General features: G+C 37.2%; 3 protein-coding genes across 4 annotated transcripts in view; all 3 read right to left on the bottom strand.

Annotated features, from left to right (window-relative positions):
* Positions 1 to 537: 537 nt before the first annotated feature.
* On the bottom strand, positions 538 to 1,974 carry si:ch73-71c20.5 (DUF4748 domain-containing protein). Its single transcript, XM_041263908.1, has 3 exons — positions 1,903 to 1,974; positions 1,234 to 1,456; positions 538 to 950 (listed from the first exon to the last, which is right to left on the bottom strand). The coding sequence occupies exons 1-3, from the start codon at positions 1,949 to 1,951 to the stop codon at positions 782 to 784; spliced, it is 441 nt and encodes a 146-aa protein (XP_041119842.1). The 5' UTR covers positions 1,952 to 1,974; the 3' UTR covers positions 538 to 781.
* Positions 1,975 to 2,949: 975 nt separating this feature from the next.
* On the bottom strand, positions 2,950 to 13,140 carry LOC121322626 (zygotic DNA replication licensing factor mcm6-B-like). The gene is made up of 17 exons (XM_041262796.1): positions 12,951 to 13,140; positions 10,014 to 10,160; positions 9,647 to 9,760; positions 9,041 to 9,290; positions 8,575 to 8,740; positions 8,046 to 8,191; positions 7,080 to 7,230; positions 6,694 to 6,835; positions 6,279 to 6,420; positions 5,885 to 5,992; positions 5,577 to 5,732; positions 5,338 to 5,466; positions 5,057 to 5,218; positions 4,742 to 4,880; positions 4,282 to 4,446; positions 3,858 to 3,997; positions 2,950 to 3,686 (listed from the first exon to the last, which is right to left on the bottom strand). Exons 1-17 carry the CDS (start codon positions 13,046 to 13,048, stop codon positions 3,567 to 3,569), a joined length of 2,475 nt encoding a protein of 824 aa, XP_041118730.1. The 5' UTR covers positions 13,049 to 13,140; the 3' UTR covers positions 2,950 to 3,566.
* Positions 13,141 to 13,772: 632 nt separating this feature from the next.
* Positions 13,773 to 23,766, bottom strand: part of LOC121323268 (aspartate--tRNA ligase, cytoplasmic) — a 29,422-nt gene continuing 19,428 nt past the window's right edge. Inside the window, exons 10-18 of one of the 2 annotated variants that reach the window (XM_041264236.1) lie at positions 19,473 to 19,584; positions 18,159 to 18,293; positions 17,138 to 17,285; positions 16,491 to 16,637; positions 15,993 to 16,035; positions 15,395 to 15,475; positions 15,187 to 15,298; positions 14,740 to 14,811; positions 13,773 to 14,236 (exon numbers count right to left, since the gene is read on the bottom strand). In XM_041264236.1, coding sequence (XP_041120170.1) covers positions 14,145 to 14,236; positions 14,740 to 14,811; positions 15,187 to 15,298; positions 15,395 to 15,475; positions 15,993 to 16,035; positions 16,491 to 16,637; positions 17,138 to 17,285; positions 18,159 to 18,293; positions 19,473 to 19,584 — 942 coding nt within the window. In that variant the 3' untranslated portion in view covers positions 13,773 to 14,144. The remainder of the gene's footprint in view (positions 14,237 to 14,739; positions 14,812 to 15,186; positions 15,299 to 15,394; positions 15,476 to 15,992; positions 16,036 to 16,490; positions 16,638 to 17,137; positions 17,286 to 18,158; positions 18,294 to 19,472; positions 19,585 to 23,766) is intronic. The other variant, XM_041264237.1, reaches the window with a different exon arrangement.

Genomic DNA, 23,766 nt, shown 5'->3' with positions numbered 1-23,766 from the left:
GTGGGTAACTAAGGTGTTGATTCAGCAGTGTCAATTACTTGTGGCTCTTTCAGTCCACTTTCTGTACAGTCCAGGACCTTGTTCTGACTAGGTCCTCAATTATTGAACTGAGTAGCCCAGTCTTGTTTAGTTTAACTCTCATGTTCAATTCACTAATTAAGGACCTGTTTTGTAACATGACTCCTTTGAAAATCCCTTCATCAATGAGTAGCCCACATATTTGAACTCAAACTTCTTATCAACACTGTAGGGAACAATGGTTTGAGTAGTGTGTGTTCACTGGCTCACTTTCAAAAATACTAGCGTGCAGCTGTTTACAATTTCTGCATTTTACCAAAAATCCCTTGTAAGCTAATATGTTTAGATACTTAAAAGTTGTTAAAATCCTAAAATACAAAATATAATATTACTATGACACAGCAGAAAAAGATCAAGAAATTGAATCTTAATACACCAAAGGCCAACAGATTTAAGATACAGTGAAAACTCCAGGTTGGTGAAAACAAATTTACAGCAAATAAGTTCAAATGTGTGTTATTTTAGTGGAATCAAGTTTACATTTAATTATGAATACATTACATGGCAATCCAACAAAAATCAAAATGTATAAAGCACATTTCGGTTAAAGTACTGTAATTTTGAATAATGCATTTGTCATGCCATGCCAGGAGCTGACTGCTATTAATATAAAAGGTTTTCTAGTCATCCTTATAGGCACACAATATTTACAATATATGTCCTGATTTTAACTTTGGTCTCAATCTTTTTAAGGGAAATCCAGTCAGGGCCTTGGGTACTCTGTGTTCTGTGTCCTGTGTCTGTCACTCTCATATTCTCCTTCATTGGATTTCTTCATCCTCTGTCGTATTTTTAATTGTTTTAAGCGATTCTTATCTACCTCTCGCTTGACAAGAAGAAAACCAATAATTCCTGATGGGAGTCCTATAATCCTGGAAATAAACAAATAGATAATAATAAATAAAACAGTATTAATGTTTTAATGGGAAATTTTTGACCTGCATTTTCAGCACAAACAAATGTATTTATTAAATCAAAACTGTAAAGGGCTCATATTTCTAGTCTGCGTTACCTCTTATGATGGAAATGTATTTATTTACTTAAGTATCCTAGAACTACTATAGGACTACCTTGAAGACAAAAAGTAGATGAAAATACAAAAAACAATCTTGAGCAACTATAACAATAATCAATCTCAATCTCTCTCTTAATTACCAGGCAAGTCCAACTTTCATCATGGGGTTCTTGGCTTTCTTTTTTGGGATGTACTCGGGTCCCTCTATACTGGGTTTCCCCGACTCTGCTTTGGAACACATCAGTGCGCCCCCGGGGTTACAATGGAGTGATCTGCTGTGCTGCCAGGCTGAACTTTGGGCAAAAGCATCAGTAGAAGGCAGAACCCTCCAAGTAATGCATTTGGAGGCGGAATTCAGTATTCCTGTATAAAAATAAATGAACAGTCTGTCACATTTTAGTTACTCATAAATCTAAAATGTCTAACTGCTCGCAACCAAAAGCAAGATGTTGTTGAAACAAATTCCTATCGCTTTTTAAAGCAAACAGTAACGACAGTGTTCGCGTTCTATTTGAAGTGCCTCATAAACTGAGAGTCATCATTATACTAGTGTACAAGTACTGTCCATTCGCCATTAAGTAGACGGTTATGGTCCAAATACGATACAGTGTTTAACTAAAGGGTAATACATCAATGAGCCAGTTTTGTGTAATTTTTACGGTAACTAAGCGTTGGAAGACAAACTTCTGTACTGCACGATATATCATCACACGTCTACACACACTGGAAACCAAATCTTTAAACTTAGTGTCAAGACTCAATACCAAATTCTAATATTGTGACCATGTTGTCATATCTGACTTTCTTACCCTTTGCAGCACTTGACCCCATCACTCGTATGATACAGGACGCAGCCATGTTTGTACTTATGAAATCCCAGAATGCACCACGGACTTTTATAATGAGAGAGAGAGAGAGAGAGAGAGAGAGAGGAAATTCTGGAGATCGTTTTTCTGGAGAACATTTTCTTTGTCCATTCTGATACATTGTATGATATTCGTAACAGGCCGCCCTAAATATATGTAAACTGCGTGTGTTCCACAGCCTGGACATATACATATAACACAAATTAACTGCCTCTTATATATGGTATATTTGTGGTGTATTTTAGTCCCGGTAACTGGAATGGCATTTTGTTTACGTGTTTTCTGAATCTCTTCCAGAGTTAAAAATAAGTGTACATTTTTTTGTCATTTTCTAGTGTACTCGAAGTGGGTAAATATGGGTACTTTAGAATATTAGTGTACTGCATCTAAAGCAATGCAATAGTGTTTTTTGTTGTTGTTGTTTTTTTAAGGATATGCAATAAGCATATATCATGCGGTTGCAAATATGCAGACACATGCAATGCTCTCCTTTTAAATGCTCACAAACAATTCTCTTTTACATGTACCTGTTCTTATGAATATTATTGAATCAGAAACACACACAGCAAAATCAACTTAAAGAATGATACAGAAAGGAAACATTGTTCATCCTGGGTTTTAAGCTTTACATACATCACCATACAGACTTCAACTTATTTTAAACTGTACCCAACCAGACGGTTATACAGTGTACTAGAATCCTGTTTTCAAGTCATTATGGTCAGTTATCAGGATTTGGGTCTATTTGACCTGACAGAGGTTCCCTCACAAATGTTTCTCTTGGCATTATCTGAAGTACATTCTATAGATAATCCTAAAACCTGGGGTCATAAACCTATGCACATAATTTTTATTTCATTTCAGAATGTTTAGTATTTTCTCCTACTGATTTTGTACAGAAAGGTCAGTGATAGATAAGCAACATTTTCAACATAAAACGTGGTTTAATACTGATTTTAAAAAGAAAATAGAAGTTTAGAGAGGCCAAAACGCTATCATTACTGCGCTTAACAATGAAATCTTCTGAGGTTTTTAATATAAAACCATTCATACACTCAAACACAAAAAGAACATGGATAGTTAAATGGGATTGTTTTTCATCTTTGGTTAACTGCTTAAAGAAAGTTAATACAGTAATCTCTATGAGCGAGCAAGTAAATGTTTAAACATTAAAAAAGGAGTACATTTTATTCTCTACAAAAATGAACATCAAAGCAATTTGCAGTTTATTACTTTTTTCCCCCCATAAGAACACGAATGCTTCATAGAAATCAAAACATTTGAAATTTACACCATTTCCAGAAAAAACATTGAAATCCCTTATAGACAACATGGAGTTTATTTTCTTTATACAACCTTTCCTAAAAAACAGCATTTCAACATTCCATTGTATACGAGTAGCAATGGAATTATATATAAAAACAATGCATGCAACAGCAGTACATGAAACCATAAAACTGATCAAAAGTACAATATCTAAACAAATGATAAAACACAAGGCATTCATTAAACAAAGATAAATCCCACTGGTTAAAAAAAAAAAGTGGTGAGTTGGTGAAAACTCCAAAACAAGCGTAAAATAACACATATCAGTCTATGTTTAAGTTTTAATCCTCCAGTGTGTAGTTTGGATTCACAACCAAAAATGGATCCTCCCCTGTTTCAGCCTCTGCTGCTTCTGCCGATCCTTTCAGCCCACTCTGCGTCAGCTCAATCAGAATGTGGTCCTTTAAAACAAGAGACATCCGAATTAGTGCCAGCCTTCAAGTAAACGCAGATAGCTTTGGTTCTGCGCGTCATCCAGAATGCAATAAATGCCTACATTTAAATGGTCATAATTATAACAAAAGTTAGAAAGAGGCTCTTGACACCATTAACCATATTACTTCAGTACTTACATAATGAACAAGTCTATGGATGACTTTTTCAATCATTTTCTTTTTGTTAACAAGCTCTTCTTCAGAATCAATTTCAGATTCTATTTCCTTCAGGTACCAGTTTATCAGTCCACTTTTCTTAAGTGTAGATTCGTCGTCCTCTGTGGGGAATACAATAAAACAAATGTAAGCCTATATATTTGTCCCCACTACCAATCACTTTTATTTACTAATTTTTACAGGAACAAATTTGTCAGTTAGTGTTTGCACCTTATAAGCTGGTGGTTCTAAAAGTCTTATGGCAGTTAGACTGATACATGAGAATTTCATTAATGCATTGCTAAAATTATATTATAAACTACATTCAAATGAACTTCTATTTAGAAACAAATATTAAGCTACCGCTTTAAAACGAAAAAAATTGTTATTTTGAAGCAGCACTAACCTTCCTCTGCCTGTCGGAGATGGAGGACCACAAGGTTTGAAATCCGGCGGTACTCGGTGAAAGAAAGTTTAAACGTTGGTTGAGCAGCCGAGCCACTGACCCCATTTTCAGCATGTCCATTGATTCCATGTGCGCTGACACCATTTGGTACATCCCCATCATTACCTGTTGAAATAAGTTTTTGCATCATGATTCAGTTTGTTCAGATTTACAAGTGCACCGAAAAATGCTTTACCAATGAGATGGTATATTAATTTAATAACACTTAAATACCTTAATTATGTACCCAGGAGGATGTGCCGTTACTTCATGTAAGTATATATAAAATACATGAAAAACCGTCTTCACCTTTATATAACATGCAACCAACAAAATAACCCCTGCTCCAAAGTCTTGAGTTACTTATATAAATCATATAGATACTAGATCAGATAAGAAAATTTGAGGTATCCCAGCCCACCATTAACTCCATGTTGCACTGCTGCATCCTCTTCCTCTGGCTCCACCTCTTCCTGGTCCAGATTGACATCTGGAGTCTCCACCCGGATGATGGATTTGTTCAGCAATCGGAAAGCTTCCTTTACATGCTTTGGTTGGACCTGCAAGACAGCAAGCGAAACAGCGGATACTGATGAAGTCACTCAGATTCAAATTTGACATTAGTCAGAAACAACTTGGGCTATTTAGGCTCAATTTACTGTATTTAGGATCAGTGCAGATGTGAAACCCTAGTGCACAGGGGGTTAGCCAGACTGAAGCAGATCCGGTTCCTCACCTCATCACAGCAATGCATCCTGGCCATGCTTTCAGACAGGCGGATCATACTCTCCAGCTGCCTGACAGTGATCCTCCAAGCAGACTTGGTCACCCCTGATCCATCTCTCTGGCGTAGGCGCTTGTACTGCTCAACGATGAAATCCTCCGACTCCTTTGAAATCTGAAGGAGGACAAAATTAAAAGGAACAACAAATTTTACAAGCCACTAAAAACCATCTATTAACAAGTAGGAGCTTGGTTTACTACAAAACCGATCATCTGTAAGGTTGGGTTAGTTACCTTTGGTTTGAACTGCCTTGCAAAGAGCAGGTATCTCCGAATTTCATCCAAGGTATAGAGGCGTTCAACAGACTCTTCAATTCTGGAATGGAGATCCACTATACGTCTGGCTATGGCGTAATCCGTGACCTGGAACAGTAAGAAACAAAATGGATATCAGCGAGAGTCACAAACGAAAGCAGCTTTACGTCTGTAGATATCAAGGAGAGGACACAGGGCTTTTGCTGTTCAGTTCTTACCTCATTGCAATCGTCTACCAGAATGAAGAAGAGATCGAATCTGGACATGATGGGTGCAGAAAGATTCACATTCTGTTTCAGGGACTTTGACCTATCGTAGCGCCCGCCTACAGGGTTTGCTGCTGCTAAAATGGACGTCCTGGCATTCAGGGTGGCCTGTTGAAACAGGCATTAGTTTAGAAGATTTCTAAATTAACCAGGTGTCAGCTATTGCTTCAATCAAATTTTCTCCAACCTGTCACTACACTTCAGTTCAGTTTGCTCACAAGTCCTACCTAAGTCATCATGTTTATAACCAGGTGCTTTACCTTGACTCCCGCTTTGGTGATTGAAATAGTCTGCTGCTCCATGGCTTCATGGATAGCCACCTGATCCTTCAGGTCCATCTTATCAAACTCATCAATACAGCAGACTCCCTACCAAACAAACACATTATCCATTACAGTTTAAGAATCTCACTTGATCTACATTAATCAAGCAAACATTAAAAATAGCCAAATTATTAAATTAATCAGCTATACCAAATATAACAAATTAATTATATATAAGTGCACTACAGTTTTCACCTAGTCAGCTAAGAGTGACTAACAAATTCTCACAGAAACACATAAAAACTAGATGCACAAGGACAAGTTTTTTGGACTGTTGTATTTCTTTATCTTATGATTGATGGAAGTGTAAAGTTACAGATAAACTACTTACATTGTCAGCCAGCATCAGCGCGCCAGCCTCAATGACAAACTCATGGGATTCTTCATCCCTCACTACAGCAGCAGTCAGCCCGGCAGCACTGGAGGCTTTTCCACTGGTGTATACAGCTCTGGGACTGAACTCTTCAACATGCCTGGGGGACAGTGACAACACAAAACTATTGTATTAAAAAAATGCTTTAATAGTTAAATTTGGCTTTATTTTTTACTTCCTTTGTGTAGAGTACCAACAACAGATTTCAATGGCAAACGGCATCTAAATGTAGCTAGAAGCAAGCCAAGGAGCAACAAGAAAATAATAATAATAATATAAACAAAAAAAGCATGGCATAGACACGCAATAAAAAAAAAAAGCTTCAGCAATGCAGTAGGTTCCAATGCAGATAGATGGAGTTTCAGCCACTCACTTGAGGAACTGACTCTTTGCAGTACTGGGATCTCCCACGATACAGACATTGATGTCGCCGCGCAGCGATGTCTTCTCCACTGTGGTCTTGGGAACTCCGCCAAACAGCATCAACATGATGCCTCTCTTCACCTCATCATTACCTAACAGAGAAACAACAAAACACAGATTAGGATGGCACCATTCTTCATCAAAACCAGTAGCTCAAAGACTGCTGTAATTACATTAACAAGCATACCTTGGCGGTCAACACTACTTCACCCAAAACCTCACAAGATGCAGTTTTTGATCTAAGCTAAAATAAATTGATTATATTAACAGTTCTATAAACATTTCCCTGCAGCTGCTATTGGTTATTTATTCAATCCAGTGTCGCCAACCTCTTACCGTGTATGGTGGGGAAAAGGCTTGTACAGAGGTTGTGGTACAAGTTCTTATCCTGGCTCATCTCAAACACCTTCTCCCACTCCTTCACCGACATCTGGTTCTTAATGCTCTCAGCAGTCTGCTCTTCATCTCGCAGCTCCTTACCGCCGAACTGAATAATCAACACAAGGGAGTTCCTTTTACAACATGGAAGAGCCAACTACTTGCAGTTGGTACTTGTGTTATAACTGGTAGGACAGCTAGACCAACATGGTGCAGAACACCGACTGCATGTTATTTTGCAATATATGTAGCAGAATTCATGCCCTGTGCTTTTACAGGGTGTTTTATTTAAAAGTTTACCCAATAATAAATTTGAAAAATGAAATTTAAACTTAGAACCAGTCTCCCGCCATTTCTGCACTAACTTTGAATGGCCAGCTTTGATGGTGGCTCCCCATATTCCTCAACAGGATATTTCTTTAAATAATTCTCTGAACATTTTGTATGACTGTTTCAACCAAAAAAACTAGTTTAACACCATACTTATTAGCAAAAAGGTATTCACTCTTTTACAGCTCACCCTCAACTGATCTGATCCGCCTTATTGCAGCTCCCATATGGCAGTCAAAGTCTGAAGTGTCATGAGACTAGTGTTAGATTCCCCTCAGTCATGTACTTCTTGAGAAGGTAAGGGAAATTAATATTCTAAATTTCATTATTCTAATTTATTATCGGGCAAACTTTTAAATAAAACACCCATGTAGAAGAAAAAGAATAGACAGTTGCCAAAGAATTGGGGTCCATATGTTCAAACAAACAGGTTGAAAAGCAACATTCTGAAAATTAGTGACTGAAGTGTTTATATGGATTGGAAAGGCAAAGGGGCTGTTAAACTCCTATAGCAGAGCAGATAGCCAGGTGTCAATCTGTATTACATTCATTTTATGGCACTCGGACCCCCTCCTGCTCCTATCTCACACATACCCGGGGATTAGTCGGTGCCACATAACAGGCTAGGAAGGCCAGCTTGTAGGAGAGGTCTCTCACTCCCAGAGCACGCAATCCTCGGACTCCCTCATTTTCATAACCTTCTGACCCAGCAACACGGGAGCTTGTCTCGGAACGCGATCCTGAAAAAGAAACGCCTCCAGAGTTAGGAATGCCTCCAAACACAATCAAAACCATCAATAAAGACCTCCTTTAGATGGTCCGTTGAGGTCCTGTTTTAAAGCAGATAGTACTACAAAACAATCAAAAATTCAGGAAGGGCCTTGTATTTGTAAATCAGAGAGTGTGGTCGTCAATCCATGGTATTTCAATTTCACAAGCCATTAGGCAAATTACAAGGTAGCAATACATACATTTACATATTCCTCCTTAACAATGCACCTACTCAAACTCTAGTCTTGTACAGGCAGCAACCCCTCAAAAGCGAAATGGCAAATCGGATGAATCAGAAAAACACCCAGCTTTGAATAACATTCCAGGGAGAAGACAAGTCAAAGGCTAATACCTGGGGAAGAAAGCTGGGACACATCAGGGACAACAATCAGAGTGCCGGTAAAGTCACACTTGTCCCCAGCCTGGGCCGTTTCCACTGCCTCGGCACGCAGGATCACCTCCAGACTGCGAGGGATGCTGCCACGGGGCAACTCTGCCTGCGTCTCCTGGACACGAACCTGAAGAGGAAAACGGGGAGGGATATTTAGATTACTACAAAGCAAAAACAGGGCCACATATTTGTAAACCAGACAGTGTGTTAGTCATTCCATGTATCTTAAGTTTTACACTTTTTTCTTTCTTTTTTTTTTTAATGTTGTACAGAATTTGGAAAATTGTGACCAAAACTGAAGTTTACAAATGATGGTGCTATAACAAAACAAACAAAAGCATATTTCTCAAAATATTGAGACTGGGAACAGAATATAAAACTAACAGCTTTGGTTCACCAAATTCTTCATAGAAGTAGTTTGACGTACCTTCTGAAAATCAACAAATCTTGATTTGTTGGTGTCTAGCATGAATCTCCTCCTATTGCTACAGACTGGGTTTCGGCAAATGTTGGGCTGGGTGTACTTGAACTGCTGCTCTACATCTTTAACCACAGTCTGGCAGTCGAGACACAGAAACGTGCCACTGACCAGCTCAGGGTGAACAGGGTGGGTACGAACCACCTGGCCGCTGATCCGTACCAGAGCTCCAACCCGTGCGGTCGTCAATTCCCTGATCCTGGACAGGAAAGAGGATTAGGTCTCAGTGAGCAACAGCTGACCTAAGCAATGAGAAATACACTGCACTGATTTCCACTGAACACAGCCAGCACATCTGATTTAATTACACTGTTCTCAGTGTACTATGGGAGAACCATCTCAAATTCCTTCAATTTAAACCACATAACCCTGCAGTAGTGATCCATCTAAGAAACTGCAGCTGATCAAGTGAAAATAATACCAAACTTTCTATTGATAATGAAGTTATTTAATGTTATTTAATTTATAACACGTCACATCTTTCTAATGTATGGTTTCACATGGTCTTTTTAATAGCCTAACACCTAACACCAAACTGATGAAATGCATTCTTACTTGTGTCTGGAAGGCAGATCCTGGATTGCCAGATAGAACTCTTTGTTGGCTGGAATCATGTTCCCATGATCTCGGGCAAAGCTCCGCACAGCCCGGCACAGAAAAGGATACACTCTGAAAGGAAACCATGTGTAATGGATTATTATTATTATTATTATTATTATTATTATTTTTTTTTTTTTTTTAACAATACAGCCATTCATTCATATTACAGTATTTGATAGTGTTCTTTCATACTTGCACCCCACTGCTTTCTCTCTGTGTTTACTTAAAGCATTCCCTTTTGCACACGTGCAAATGGATCACAGTAATTTACAATTCTATGCCCTCTACTTCAAACTGCCATAATGAAGTGTTGGTTCATTACCTGTAGTACTCCTCCTGAACAGTGGTTGCAAGCTCTTGGTTAAACTGCTCCAAATCTGCAAAGCTTACAAGCAGGGTGTTCCTCTCGGGACGAATCAGCTCCTCTGCATCACGCAGGTACTTCACATCCCCATCACTGTTCTGAAACCTGGGGAATAACTAGGAGTTTAATTTCAGGTTTAAAACTATACGTTTCAGAACAGCTCCGCAGTAAAATGTCCTGAAATGCAGGAGGCAGATGGAAAACAGAACAGCTAAGGGCTAACCATCATAAATACAGGACGAAGCATTTTATTTTTTATATTTAATTATAAGAACATTTAATAACTTTGTTGAAATAAGAACATAAGAAAGGTTACAAACGAGAGGAGGCCATTCGGCCCATCTTGCTCGTTTGGTTGTTAGTAGCTTATCGATCCCAAAATCTCATCAAGCAGCTTCTTGAAGGATCCCAGGGTGTCGGCTTCAACAACATTACTGGGGAGTTGATTCCAGACCCTCATGATTCACTGTGTAAAAAAGTGCCTCCTATTTTCTGTTCTGAATGCCCCTCTGTCTAATCTCCATTTATGACCCCTGGTCCTTGTTTCTTTTTTCAGGTTGAAAAAGTCCCCTGGGTCAACACTGTCAATACCTTTTAGTATTTTGAATGCTTGAATTAGGTCGCCGCGTAGTCTTCTTTTTTCAAGACTGAACAGATTCAATTCTTTTATCCTGTCTGCATATGACATGCCTTTTAAACCCGGAATAATTCTGGTCACTCTTCTTTGCACTCTTTCTAGAGCAGCAATATCTTTTTTATAGCGAGGTGACCAGAACTGAAAACAATATTCAAGATGAGGTCTTACTAATGCATTGTACAGTTTTAACATTACTTCCCTTGATTTAAGTTCAACACTTTTCACAATGTATCCGAGCATCTTGTTGGCCTTTTTTATAGCTTCCCCACATTGTCTAGATGAAGACATTTCTGAGTAAACAAAAACTCCTAGGTCTTTTTCATAGATTCCTTCTCCAATTTCAGTATCTCCCATATGATATTTATAATGCACATTTTTATTTCCTGCATGCAGTACCTTACACTTTTCTCTATTAAATGTCATTTGCCATGTGTCTGCCCAGTTCTGAATCTTGTCTAGATAATTTTGAATGACCTTTGCTGCTGCAACAGTGTTTGCCACGCCTCCTATTTTTGTGTCGTCTGCAAATTTAACAAGTTTGCTTACTATACCACAATCTAAATCATTAATGTAGATTAGGAATAGCAGAGGACCTAATACTGATCCCTGTGGTATACCGCCGGTTACCACACTCCATTCTGAGGTTTCTCCTCTAATCAGTACTTTCTGTTTTCTACAAGTTAACCACTCCCTAATACACGTACATGTGTTTCCTTGAATCCCTACTGCGTTCAGTTTGAGAATTAATCTTTTGTGCAGGACTTTGTCAAAAGCTTTCTGGAAATCTTAACCATGTCATATGCTTTGCAATTATCCATTATCGATGTTGCATCCTCAAAAAAAAAAATCAAGCAAGTTAGTTAGCCACGATCTCCCTTTCCTAAAACGATGTTGACTGTCTCCCAGGACCCTGTTACCATATAGGTGATTTTCCATTTTGGAACTTATTATAGTTTCCATAAGTTTGCATATAATAGAAGTCAAGCTTACTGGTCTGTAGTTACCTGGTTCAGTTTTGTTTCCCTTTTTGTGGATCGGTATTACATTTGCAATTTTCCAGTCTGTTGGTACAACCCCTGTCTCAAGAGACTGTTGCATGATCTTGGTTAGCGGTCTGTAAATAACTTCTTTCATTTCTTTGAGTACTATTGGGAGGATCTCATCAGGCCCTGGGGATTTGTTTATTTTAATAGCTCCTAGTCCCTTTAACACTTCTGCTTCGGTTATGCTAAAGTTATTTATCACTGTTTTTGGTTAAGACTGGTAACAGTTTTGGGTGCAATAGTCGGATTATTAATTTTGTAGTTTTCAAAGTTAATACAGAACACCAAACACACATTTTTCATATGAAATGTACTTTTTTTTTTTTTTAAAGTAACATGAATAGGCAATAACGTCACGTGTGCGCGCCCCCGCCCCCGCATAAAAAAAAAAAAAAAAAAAAAATAGAATTGTTTCCTGTTTTATTAGAGCACTGGGGTAATTGAAAACAGATAACAGTGTCACCTGCTGGCTTGGTCACGTTACAGTCACTGCAAGCCACAGCTTTTGTTTAAAAAAATAAATAAAAGCATTCAACAGTCAAAAAACTGTAACACATCACAAACTAATTTAATGAATAAACATTGTAACACGTGGGTTGCAACATACAATGTGCAATGACATTTGTATGCCTAATAATCTAACCATGAAACTTTCTAAGGAAGTTAAATTAACATGCCATGCCAAAATGATCAATAAACTAACTTTATAATTACATTTTGTATGCATTTTTTGGCATAGGTGCAGAAAGACGGGCCACGCTCTTAACCTGTTGCAGAAACTGTACTACGCCGATTGCAATCTTATTTGGTATTCGAATTATCTCAGCTGCCTCGTCGATGAAAGCCGCGCCCGTACTTGTAAATATACACTTTTTTTTGATGCGAAATGATCCAATCTGCTACAAAAGTACAGTAATTCAGCATAATTCTCATAACGTGTTTATTATGACTAGTGGTCCCTATTCCCCGCAGTAACAGCAGAATATCACAGTAACTGTGTATTTGTTTTTTAGCTGAGACCTCGTCTTGCAGGCCATATTTTAATAGACTTATTTAAATTATATTGTGTAATACTCACTTACTTAAAAACACACGCAATATTAACACGTTTTATTATATTATTTCAGACCGCTGGAAATGTGAAAACACAAACCAAACATATAATAGAAATATATTGCATTGCTATTTCTGATGTTGCTATATTTGTACACTTACTCTTCTAGAAAATCCTGAAACAATTTCTGACACTTCTCTGCCAAGTCGTCTTTAATCTGTTGGCCGGTGGCTCCAGCTGTGGGTTCTGGAATATCCATATTTTTTTGAAATGTTGTATAACTCGGAATTAAGTTTTTCTGAAGTTCTCACAGGTACACCACGGATGCAGTCACACAGCCTTCCTATAACTCTATTGCAGAGAAATTCGCGCCAGTCTCTACCCCACGTGTTCTCTTTCCCGCCACCAACAACCAATCCAGTGCGCTCCTTCTGGAAATTCTTCTTTTGCCCTTAATTTCCTTGGCCAATCCCGGCTGCGAGCAAGTGTGGAGGGAGTGGTTTGTAACCATACATGAAAGCATTAAAAATGGACGCAATTTCAGCTTCGGTCTTTGTGTTAAATCTTAAATATGCTTTCTTGTTCAGGAATGTTACGGTATATTGCTGAACAGTGCCAAACGCGTTAGTTTTGGTCACAACTTATTTTAAAAAAGCGTTTCAGTTGGAGGATAGAGTCCATTACATAATATGACAAACACTGTCAAAGCAAACCCTTTAGAAACAGATCTGCCCCCCTCTCTCTTACCAAATTATTTCATTTGAACTCTGCCTGTGTGAGAAATGTCAGGATTCATTTCCAAATACAATAATAAAGCATTACCTCATACAGCAGATCTCTAACAACCGAACATCTATTCATAAGACATGTTATTGCATGTGGGTTTCACCCCAGGTACTCTATATAAGTTCTTCCATGCATAAATTGATCTCTTTAAACTTGTTCCTTCATGTAAAATAAACACCATTACCCTGAAAACCATGTTTCATTGGATTTACAAACTTTATTGCAGTTATAAAGCTTTACAAGCAATGTATTCTTGTTTTAAAAGGACACACCCTAATTCAATTCACTGCTGCTGTTAATTATAACCTGTTGCCAATGTATCCAGTTTGCACAAGTAAACTACACATTGTAGTGTATGATTGACTGTTTATCATTATAAAATAATATTACTAAAACCCTTTATTGTTATGTTAACTTTATTTGCTAACATGTTATTTCCTTCATACAAAAACTGCTTTATTTGTTAAATGTTTGTGGCACTTCTGTTTATTACATTTACAGCCTATTGCATTTGATCAGCTTGATTCCAAGGCAAATTGATGGAGTGAATGTCCTGTCAGCACATGTCCTTAAGGAGTCAACCTCTTGGGGTCACGTGGGAACATAGAGGTCTGGCGAATGTTGTGTAGTCCCAGATACAGCATAACGACTCGCTCCAAACCTGTAGAAAAACAACAACAATCCACACAATAAATAATGTATCCAGGAGAGGATGGGGGCAAACTAGTACTTCCAACACAAGTTAATAGGAGTAAAATCATAATCGTTTATGTTTTATAGACTTTTCTCGTTATACAGTTGACTTGACGAATTACATCATCACAAAACAGCCAATGTTAGATTTCACTAATTAGTACTGCTGAAAGATGGAAAAACACTACAAACATTAACCTGTACATTGTTTTTAATACAAATGTCATAATGCAAGTTATTTTACACAAATAATCTCCATTACAGATTCAAATATATTTGTTAACTTTGTGAATTAAGTTTGGTATGGAATTTGTAGGGCATAAGCACGTCAGTTTAACATAACATATGGTACCACCTAGTGGATGCCTGCCTGTATTATAAAATATGCAATGTAGGTAAATACTTGTGCACCGCCCCCACCCCCACCCCATTATCAATTTGTGCTTCTGCCTGGAATATGAGATCCATTACCTATACCACCACCTGCATGGGGAGGTGCTCCAAATCTGAAAGAGTCGATGTAGGACTTGATTTTTTCAAGGTCTGTCAGAAAGAAATAGTTTTAGAGTATACCCTTTGGTCAATGTCGTTCTACACCAAGAGGTAAACACACACACACACACACACACAAAATAAATAAAATGCAGGGACCTAACATCTATATTCTGTAATGTAAAAGTTTACATATTTCTAAATAAAATTTATGATTTGGTTAAATAACTAGCCATTTTACATAGAATGTAATTATTATTTATTTCTTAGCAGACACCCTTATCTAGGGCGACTTACAATTGTTACAAAATAAAACAGTACAAAGTATCTCAATGTTACACTTGAGCAATACAATACAAATCTACCATGGAGTGTTTAGGGGTGAAATCTAATTCTTCACTCCATGCTATCCTTTAGAGTAGTTACCAATGTTGTGATGCAGGGCTCTTTCTGACAGCAGCTGGGGATCATGGATTCGCTGAGCACCAGACAAAATCTCCTCTCCTCTCATAAACATGTCATACGAATTTGAGTATTTCTGAAATATTGCAAAATGCATCCGGTTAATTAACATTGGAAACGGATTTCCTTTTAGACACTGATGCGACTCAAGGAGATCCCCTTGCACACTTACAGGATTGCTGGGGTCTGGCATGGTGTAGAAGGGTCTCACAGCCAGAGGATACTTGTCAAGGATGTAGAAATCAGTGTCATACTGCAAAATAAAAATATGAAGTGACAACAAAATAAAGGTATTCTTTAGAATATGTGCATGTGTCACTCTTACTTTGAATGCCAATAACTACTATATTATATTTTTCAGTCAGTTAATCTCTATGTCTCTGTCGTCAAGTAGACTATTTATACAACATTTAATTACATGAAGATACTACTTTATCAAATACCATAATCGTTACCAACACCATTTAAAGTAGGAAAGATTCCACTTTTGTTTCAAAAGATGCCTCCCTGTTAACAGGGATTGAAGAATTGAATCTTTGATTTTCAATTCTGGCCTGGGAGCAATGGGAACGTTATTGTTCAGACTACACTTGACAGCATGACTGTTTAACATCTCACCTGAAGGTTTCTCCCCAACAATACGCTGGAGCCGTTGGCAGAGTGCCCCCTACTCAGACATGAGCACCATTATTCTGCACCCTTTGCACTATTAGCAAATGAGTTTCTACAGTAAATGGTTAACGACTCATCAATTTGAATACATTAGTTACCTTTTCCTTTACTAGACGGCCAAGAAGTTTCTCATTAGGTGTACTAAAAGAAAAAAAAACATTTATTTTTGTTAATTCTATATTTTTTGGTCCTCATCATGTGATGAATGTCTATTTTCAAATGGTGTGGATTATCTTTTATTTAAAAAGTATTTATTCCTTCCCAGTCTCCATCCATTATCAGATTTTAAAAAGCTAGTTACCCTTGTTTACACACCAGGTAAAAGGAAGAGCAACCTCAAACAATGAGGTTAATAGTGTTGGTCTGTATTTAAATTCATGTGCAGCTACCATGCTCTTGTGGTTTGATGTGGATGACCCACATTTTTCAAATATAAAAACAGTAACAATTTCACAACCACAAGTTTGAAAGGTTTAGAAACTCCCAAGTAAATCTGCAAATAAATGTAAATCAATCAAATCAGGGACCGAAAAGGGAATAGTGAAGTAATAACATTGTTGTCTTTAAATTTAAGTTTTAAACATGGCCTGCTTTACCTGAGATCATCCTCATCTCCCATCTCCACCCCAGCTTCCTTGAGCATGGCCACACCCTCCTTGTATTCCAGCCTGAGGGTGGGTTCCAAGAACTTGAAGGGCTCACTCGGATACTGTTTGTTCACTGTCTGAATCTCCGTCTGGAATCTGAGCCATTTAAAAAACAGAATTAAAAAGGGCACTGTTCAAAACATTTGCATAAGAATGCAGTCAATGACAAATCACACAATCATTCCTATTTAAAATGCGTGTGTGTGTGTGTGTGTATATATATATATATATATATATATATATATATATATATATATATATATATATATATATATATATATATATAGAGAGAGAGAGAGAGAGAGAGAGAGAGAGAGAGAGAGAGAGAGAGAGAGAGAGAGAGTACAACAAAGTTTATCAATAGGGAAAGCAAATACATTTACACAAAGTCTCAGTATTGCACTCTCCGTCCACAAGGTGGCACTGCAGTTTCAAATCAAATTGGCAAACCTACACATTAAGCCTGTTCATTAACACTTTAATCTGTCCACAGTGTGAAGTTTGACAAACCCTTGTGTGTCCTTGTTTACAGACACGTAAGGTGTCTTTGATTCCTTTCTTAATGTCATATTTATCTGAAAAATTTCAAGTTTTACCTGTCTCTCAGTCCTTTGAAAATCTGAACCAAAGTTGCTGCAATTTGGTCCACCACCTCATGATAATGGTAGTTAAAAGCCATTTCAATATCCAGGCCTACAAACTCAGTGAGGTGGCGATGTGTGTTGGAGTCCTCTGCTCGAAACACTGATAGAACAGATTAAATAAAAGATTAAAAACAATACAATTTTGAAACAAAAATCCCCACGCCCCCCAAAAAAAAGATAACTAAGCAAATAACATTCTGCTGTAGAAGCTTGTACAATATTATACATTATTATATTTTGTACTTACTGTAAAACCTGACAAAACACATGGCAAAATGTTATCAGAAATTGGAACCTCATGTCCATTTACCTTTGTGGGAACTAAGCAAAATCAGCTTTTAACCCTCCCCTTATCAGTTACACTGTTTTAAATACTTATATTGCTATTTCTGGAGATTAATATTTGTTGTTATAAGTTGAACAAAATGTCTAATAGTATTTTAAAATCATTCTGGTTATATGGCTGGTTATATGGCCCTTTTAGCATCACAGATACTGAAAATATCATACTACATACTACCATTAACCACTAGAGGTCACCTAAGAGCTATATACGTATATATATTTTTTTAAAGTCGAGTATCATGATGACATTGCATTTAAAGTTTGGTTATGTTATTGCTTTCAGTCTGAAAATGGGGGTTTCCAAAAACTATATTTTTCATTTTGATAATATAAACTGCCTTTCGCATCTATGCAGTAAGGAGCTCTGTCATAGTTCTTGTGAAACTTGAATCATGTGTTCAGCTAAAGTAGCTATATTACAAGAATGGCTTTAAATTAGACTTTGCTTTTTTTAAACACAGTATGCATCTACTGTCGTGCTGTATAAGTAAAGAACATGTATTCATTGTATATAAATACATGTATTCATTGTATTTTTAACAAAATTTATTTTGTAACAAAACCTAGGATTTTCTGGCAGTGACAGGCAGAGAGCCTCTGCAAATATAAATAACCTGAGGCATCTTACCAGGCCCAATGCAGAACACTTTATCAAAGTCCGCAGCAATGCACATCTGCTTGTAGAGCTGTGGCGACTGGGCCAGGAAGGCGCTGGTTTTAAAGTAGGAGACCGTGAACACATTGGCTCCTCCTTCACTAGCAGCTGGAATTAATCATTTAAAAAAGTTAAACAAATGATGAAAAAGGTTATTTGAATCTGAAACAGACTACCTGGATGCAACATGTATTCCACTCTGATTTAACTTCTATAAACAGGAATAAACAAGCAATTATTGCTGTGTGTATAAAAGGAAAGGGCACATCTTTTCCTTTTGTCTTAAAAAAAAAAAAAATATATATATATATATATATATATATATATATATATATATATATATATATATATATATATATATATATATATATATATAATTTTTTGAAACTGACATTTGATATGTGTGCTTTGACTTACAAAACAGTGCACTGCAATTTGCAGTATTGTAATGTAACTGTTTGCACCTGACCAAGAAATTAAAAAAGACCACCCCTGGGTATTCTGATTGGCTGTCTGGATTTCAGGAAGTGAGAATAGGGTGTGCGCTGTAATCCAGGGCTACTTTAAATACAAACAGGGCAAGTAAACTATTAATACACTCATGTGTTAATCCAATTGTTGGTAAACCAGCCATGGTTATAAACCAGTTAAAACTTCAACAATTATAACAAAATGTACATGGCTGACAGAAGACTTAGACTAAGGTTTTGAAGATTTGAAGACAGACATGTATAAAGCAGTGCTTCTTTACATTTTCAGTTGCTGTATTCAGAGCATAAATAAAAATAAGATAGCAAGTCAAATGAATGAGGATGCTTTCACATTTAGAAGAAATTGACTGATTGTGAAGGGTACAAGACTCCTACAGTCATAACAAGCAAAAAGGCAGCTGATATCACCACAGCTAATGAATGTTAGCTGATGGAAAAAGCTACAGCTCTGCAGTTGCCTGCCACTGTCCATTATAATAAACTACTCAGGCAATGGAAGAGTTTGGAGTAAAACGACCCAGAGGGGACTCAGAAAATCTAGTAAAGGAGTACTGTCTGCAAACCAGTGCAAAGATCCCTGGGATTGTGCAAATAATCACTTTTAACAGACAGCGCTAGCTCACGGCTAAATCTGGAGCCTTATAAATCACAGACCTCTCATACCTGTTTCTAATGAAGTGTTTATCCTAAGACAGGCACTTAAGTAATCCACAACCAGCCACACCTGTTCTGTGTCTGACTATGGTGAAAACATTTGCATCTTAAATGTCAAAGAATTGTTGACTTCAAAAAGTACCAGAAATAATTTTTGGAGTCTGAATTTCCACAAATTCCTTGTTGATGAGCGTCTCCCTGAAGAGCTGGCAGACTCCTGACTGTAAGCGGAAGATGGCCTGGCTGGTTGTTGTCTGTAGAGAAGTAAACAAGTAAATACCCGTACCTGCAGTTTCAGATGAATCACCATGGACCAATCCACTAGAATATCAATATAAAACCTCAATTATTAACGTTTTTGTCTAGACATGTTTTGACAGTATAGAGAACTTGAACTTTGTAGGTTCCATGACAACGGTGCACTAATAGAAGATGTTAAAAATTCTGGGAATTTACCTTTTTGGGTGCCAATCCAAAACCTAAATCCATGACTAAGAGTTGGCCCCAACCCAGTTTGTACAAATTGCACCTCCCCCAGTTTGTGCTTTGTGCCAAGGAAACAAAGGATGCTGGCCCTAACCCTCATTGTTCAAACCTGAAATTTGCTTACTGAACAAAAGTAGAAGCATAGTCCTCCATGTAAAAATAGAGCTATGCTAAAGCAGTTAAGTGTGTCCCAGGGGTTTCAGAAGCCAGGCATTTGTTTTAGACTGCAGAAGCAATATTCCCCAAGGACTCGCCACAGAGCAACACAGGCAGTTAAATGGGAAGGTTGTGTCTAATTCAGAATACAGTTGCATTGAGCATTTATGCAACGCTAATGCTGGAGATCAAACAGATTTGTTTCATCTGGTTTTAACATCCCTGTCAAATTCAACTGGTATGTGGTCCTGTGGATGCTGGTTACAGTTTTTGTGAAATGCTAGGAGAAGTGCTATAGAAGTGGCTTCATATTGATTTTAAGGCATTGTCCTAAAGTAGCTATCCTAACATATCCATGAAAGGTTGAAAATGCACATATGTGAAACTTTAAATATACTTACTAGAACATGTATTTACTTAAAAGGGAATATGGGGTCAGCCACTATAAAAAAAAACATGTCACTTCAGTGTACACCTGGATTTTATAAACAAGAAAAAAGGCCCACTCTTGTCTCTGGTAAATAAAAGTCTTCCATCTCTGCACTGAACTTTATGTTTACAGAACACTCAGGCGTCAAAAGAAACCTTTTGTATGGATGTTGGCATGCATCAGCAGAATGTTGATTTAAAATTAGATGTCTGTGACAGCATGCATCTGTTTACTTGTATTCTCTCAGCCACTATTATCAATTTGCATCATATGGCCTAACCACAAAAGCTTGATAGAACTTTCCTTGCAGATGAAAAAACAACAAGAAACCCCAAAAACTTTCCCAGCGTAGCTGAGCAATGTCCCTACTTCCTGTTATGTTCTGAATACTTTAAACCCACCCCAACTACTGAGTGGCAGCACATTCCTACATTTCTACTGCAGACTCCACTTGCAAGACTTAAAACGAGATTACAATCAGGAATGAGGGCTTGATCGCGGGATTTAAAGCTGTATTACAGTTAAGATACAGAGGACTTAAAACTGAATTGCAAATTGTGGCGAAATTTTAAAAAAATACCTACACACAAAAACCCCAGACAAATGTGCCCATGACCATACGGATTTCACTGTGGAAGACAGTAAGGAAAGGTGGTACAACTTAAGTGTGCAAGTACTGTCGAGTTACTACCACACATATTGCGACAGAAATAAACATCCAAGCATTTTGGAAAGTAACCGAAAACAATAATTTAATACAGTATATAAATAGCTAAAGCCCTGAAAAAAACGATATACATAAAACTCAAATATAGCAAAAAAATAAGCACCGAAAAATGAAATTATAACAAAGCTTACTTACAGTATAGAACAAAACAGTAAACTTTTCAAAATCTGAAAGATGTGCAGTTTCCAGAAATAAAATAAACTTTGTTCACTTTGCATCATGACAAACACTTCCTATGCTTTGCCTCAACTCCAAAAAATCATCACTGAGTACCCAGACAAAGATTCTTACATCTGTATGGGCACTGCATTGTTGCAACATTTATATTCCTGATTCACAATCTAGAAAGCATCACACTGTGTGGATTAATTTATGTATTTCTATTACAATATTACATGTACATAATTGGAAATCTTAATGAAAAAACAAACATAAAATATCACATCAGTATACATGTAAAACATCAAGAAAAAATATTATAAATCAATTTAGATGGCCTTACAGCAAACTACTACAGAAGAAGCCTGTGCCATTCTTTAGCTTGTAATCACCCATGGATAAAGTTCAGTTATTTTAGCAAGAGACAAACACACAGACAGTACAGCATTTAAAGGTGTTGAATGCAAAACCGTGTATTAGTCAGCTGTACAAACAGCAAGGTGCAGACAAAGATGAAGGAGTTGGATCTGATTTTCCAGAGCAGAGTTAGCAAAATTTAGAGAGACCTTACATATATTATATTTGTCCTTACAGTCTTGTGCAACGAGTCAGAATCCTAGCCTTGACTAACTCAATAATTACGATAACATCACACTCATTCTCCGGTTGGCGTGGTACAGTTATGCTCAGAGTAATATTCACCATGGTCTTTAAACTGAAATGTACTTTATAACGGTTATTTAGAAATTCTAAAGGCAATATAACACAGGAAAATTGTTTTCCATTTTTCTCTAAATGTTTTTTTTTTCATACAGATTTTGAAATAAAAACAGTGTTTGCTCCACATTCTAAAAATAATATGGTCTACAAACAACAAGATCCCACTGGGTCATTCCAGCTGAAGTGGACCAAAATCTGGCGTGGTGTTTGAGGTTGATGCGATGGAGAAAGGGATAGCTTTAAGCTTAGTTGTAAGGATTATAATACAACAAATGTAATCCATCATCTCAAGGTAATTCACCCCACTAAACATGCAGAATCTTGGGGGGGGGGGGGAGTACTCCAGGCCCATGAGTTTAGCGGCTCCCACACAGCAAAGACCATTTCAATAGCATTTGACGACACGTTTGAAACGTGGAAAATTCCACCTACCAAAATTCATGTTATTGTCAGAGATAATGGAAGAAACATTGCAAAGGCCATGCTAGACTCTAGCCTGTCAAGTTTGCCTTACGTTGCACATACACTACAGCTCGTTGTGAACAAAGGTGTGTTATCATAGCGTAGTGCTTCCGACATACTGGCTATCGGGTGAAAAATAGTTCTGCATTTTAACACTTTACAAATAATGAGAAAAGGCTACAATGCCAAGGAATGCTGCTGACACATCTGGAACTGCTGCAATCAAACACAAATGGCACAGATGGCACATAAACAGAGCCTGCCAACAAAAAACAGGAGAAACCAGATGATGGGACTCCTACAGTGTTTGAAGAAATACTGGAGGAATGCAATGCCAGGGTACAAATTGATGAACAGAGCAACAGGGTTGTGCTATAGACCCAGACACACCTGAGTGAGCCAACGCTTACAAGAAAATCAGAAAAACTACAACATTGGAAAAATAATGAATGCCATTATCCAACTTTGGCTGAAGCTGCAAGAAAGTTTCTTTCTGCACCTTGCAGAAGTGTTGGCAGTGAACATTTATTTGATGCTGCTTCACATGCTGTGGATGAGTAGAGGAATAGGATTTTGTGTGAAAAAGCAGAAAAGTTGTTTTTTGTAAAGAAAATCAATGTGATGTGTCGTCCCTCCCCCTCCCAATACAATTTAATTTTACCTTATTGTTTATCTTGCTTAATCTGCATTAGTTGAGGGTGTATTTTGAAGTAAAACTTTATTATTTTGCCATCTTTTGTTCACTTTGGTCAAGTGATAAGTTCAAGTTGTGATGCAGTGTGCTTAAAAAAAATATGAAAATGCTATGTTATTTTATAGTACAGTACAAGTTATGCTATGCAATGTTTGGTTATAAATGTTAATATATATATATATATACACACACACACACAGTACTGTGCAAAAGTTTTATGCAGGTGTGAAAAAATGCTGTAAAGAATGCTTTCAAAAACAGACATGTAAATAGATTATATTTATCAATTAACTAAATGCAAAGTGAGTGAACAGAAGAAAAATCTACGTCAAATCCACATTTGGTGTTACCACCCTTTCCTTTCAAAACAGCATCAATTCTTCTAGGTACACTTGCACAAAGGCATATAGTCAGGTGTATGATTAAACAATATACCAAACAGGTGCTAATGATCATCAATTCAATATGTAGGTTGAAACAGAATCATTAGCTGAAATAGAAACAGCAGTGTAGGAGGAATAAAACTGGTAGAACAGCCAAACTCAGCTAACAAGGTGAGGTTGCTGAAGACAGTTTACTGTCAAAAGTCATACACCATAACA

The sequence above is a fragment of the Polyodon spathula genome, chromosome 11 (assembly GCF_017654505.1).
Source record: "Polyodon spathula isolate WHYD16114869_AA chromosome 11, ASM1765450v1, whole genome shotgun sequence".
In the NCBI taxonomy this organism is placed as follows: domain Eukaryota; kingdom Metazoa; phylum Chordata; class Actinopteri; order Acipenseriformes; family Polyodontidae; genus Polyodon; species Polyodon spathula.
This window is presented reverse-complemented; position numbering and strand designations above follow the sequence as displayed.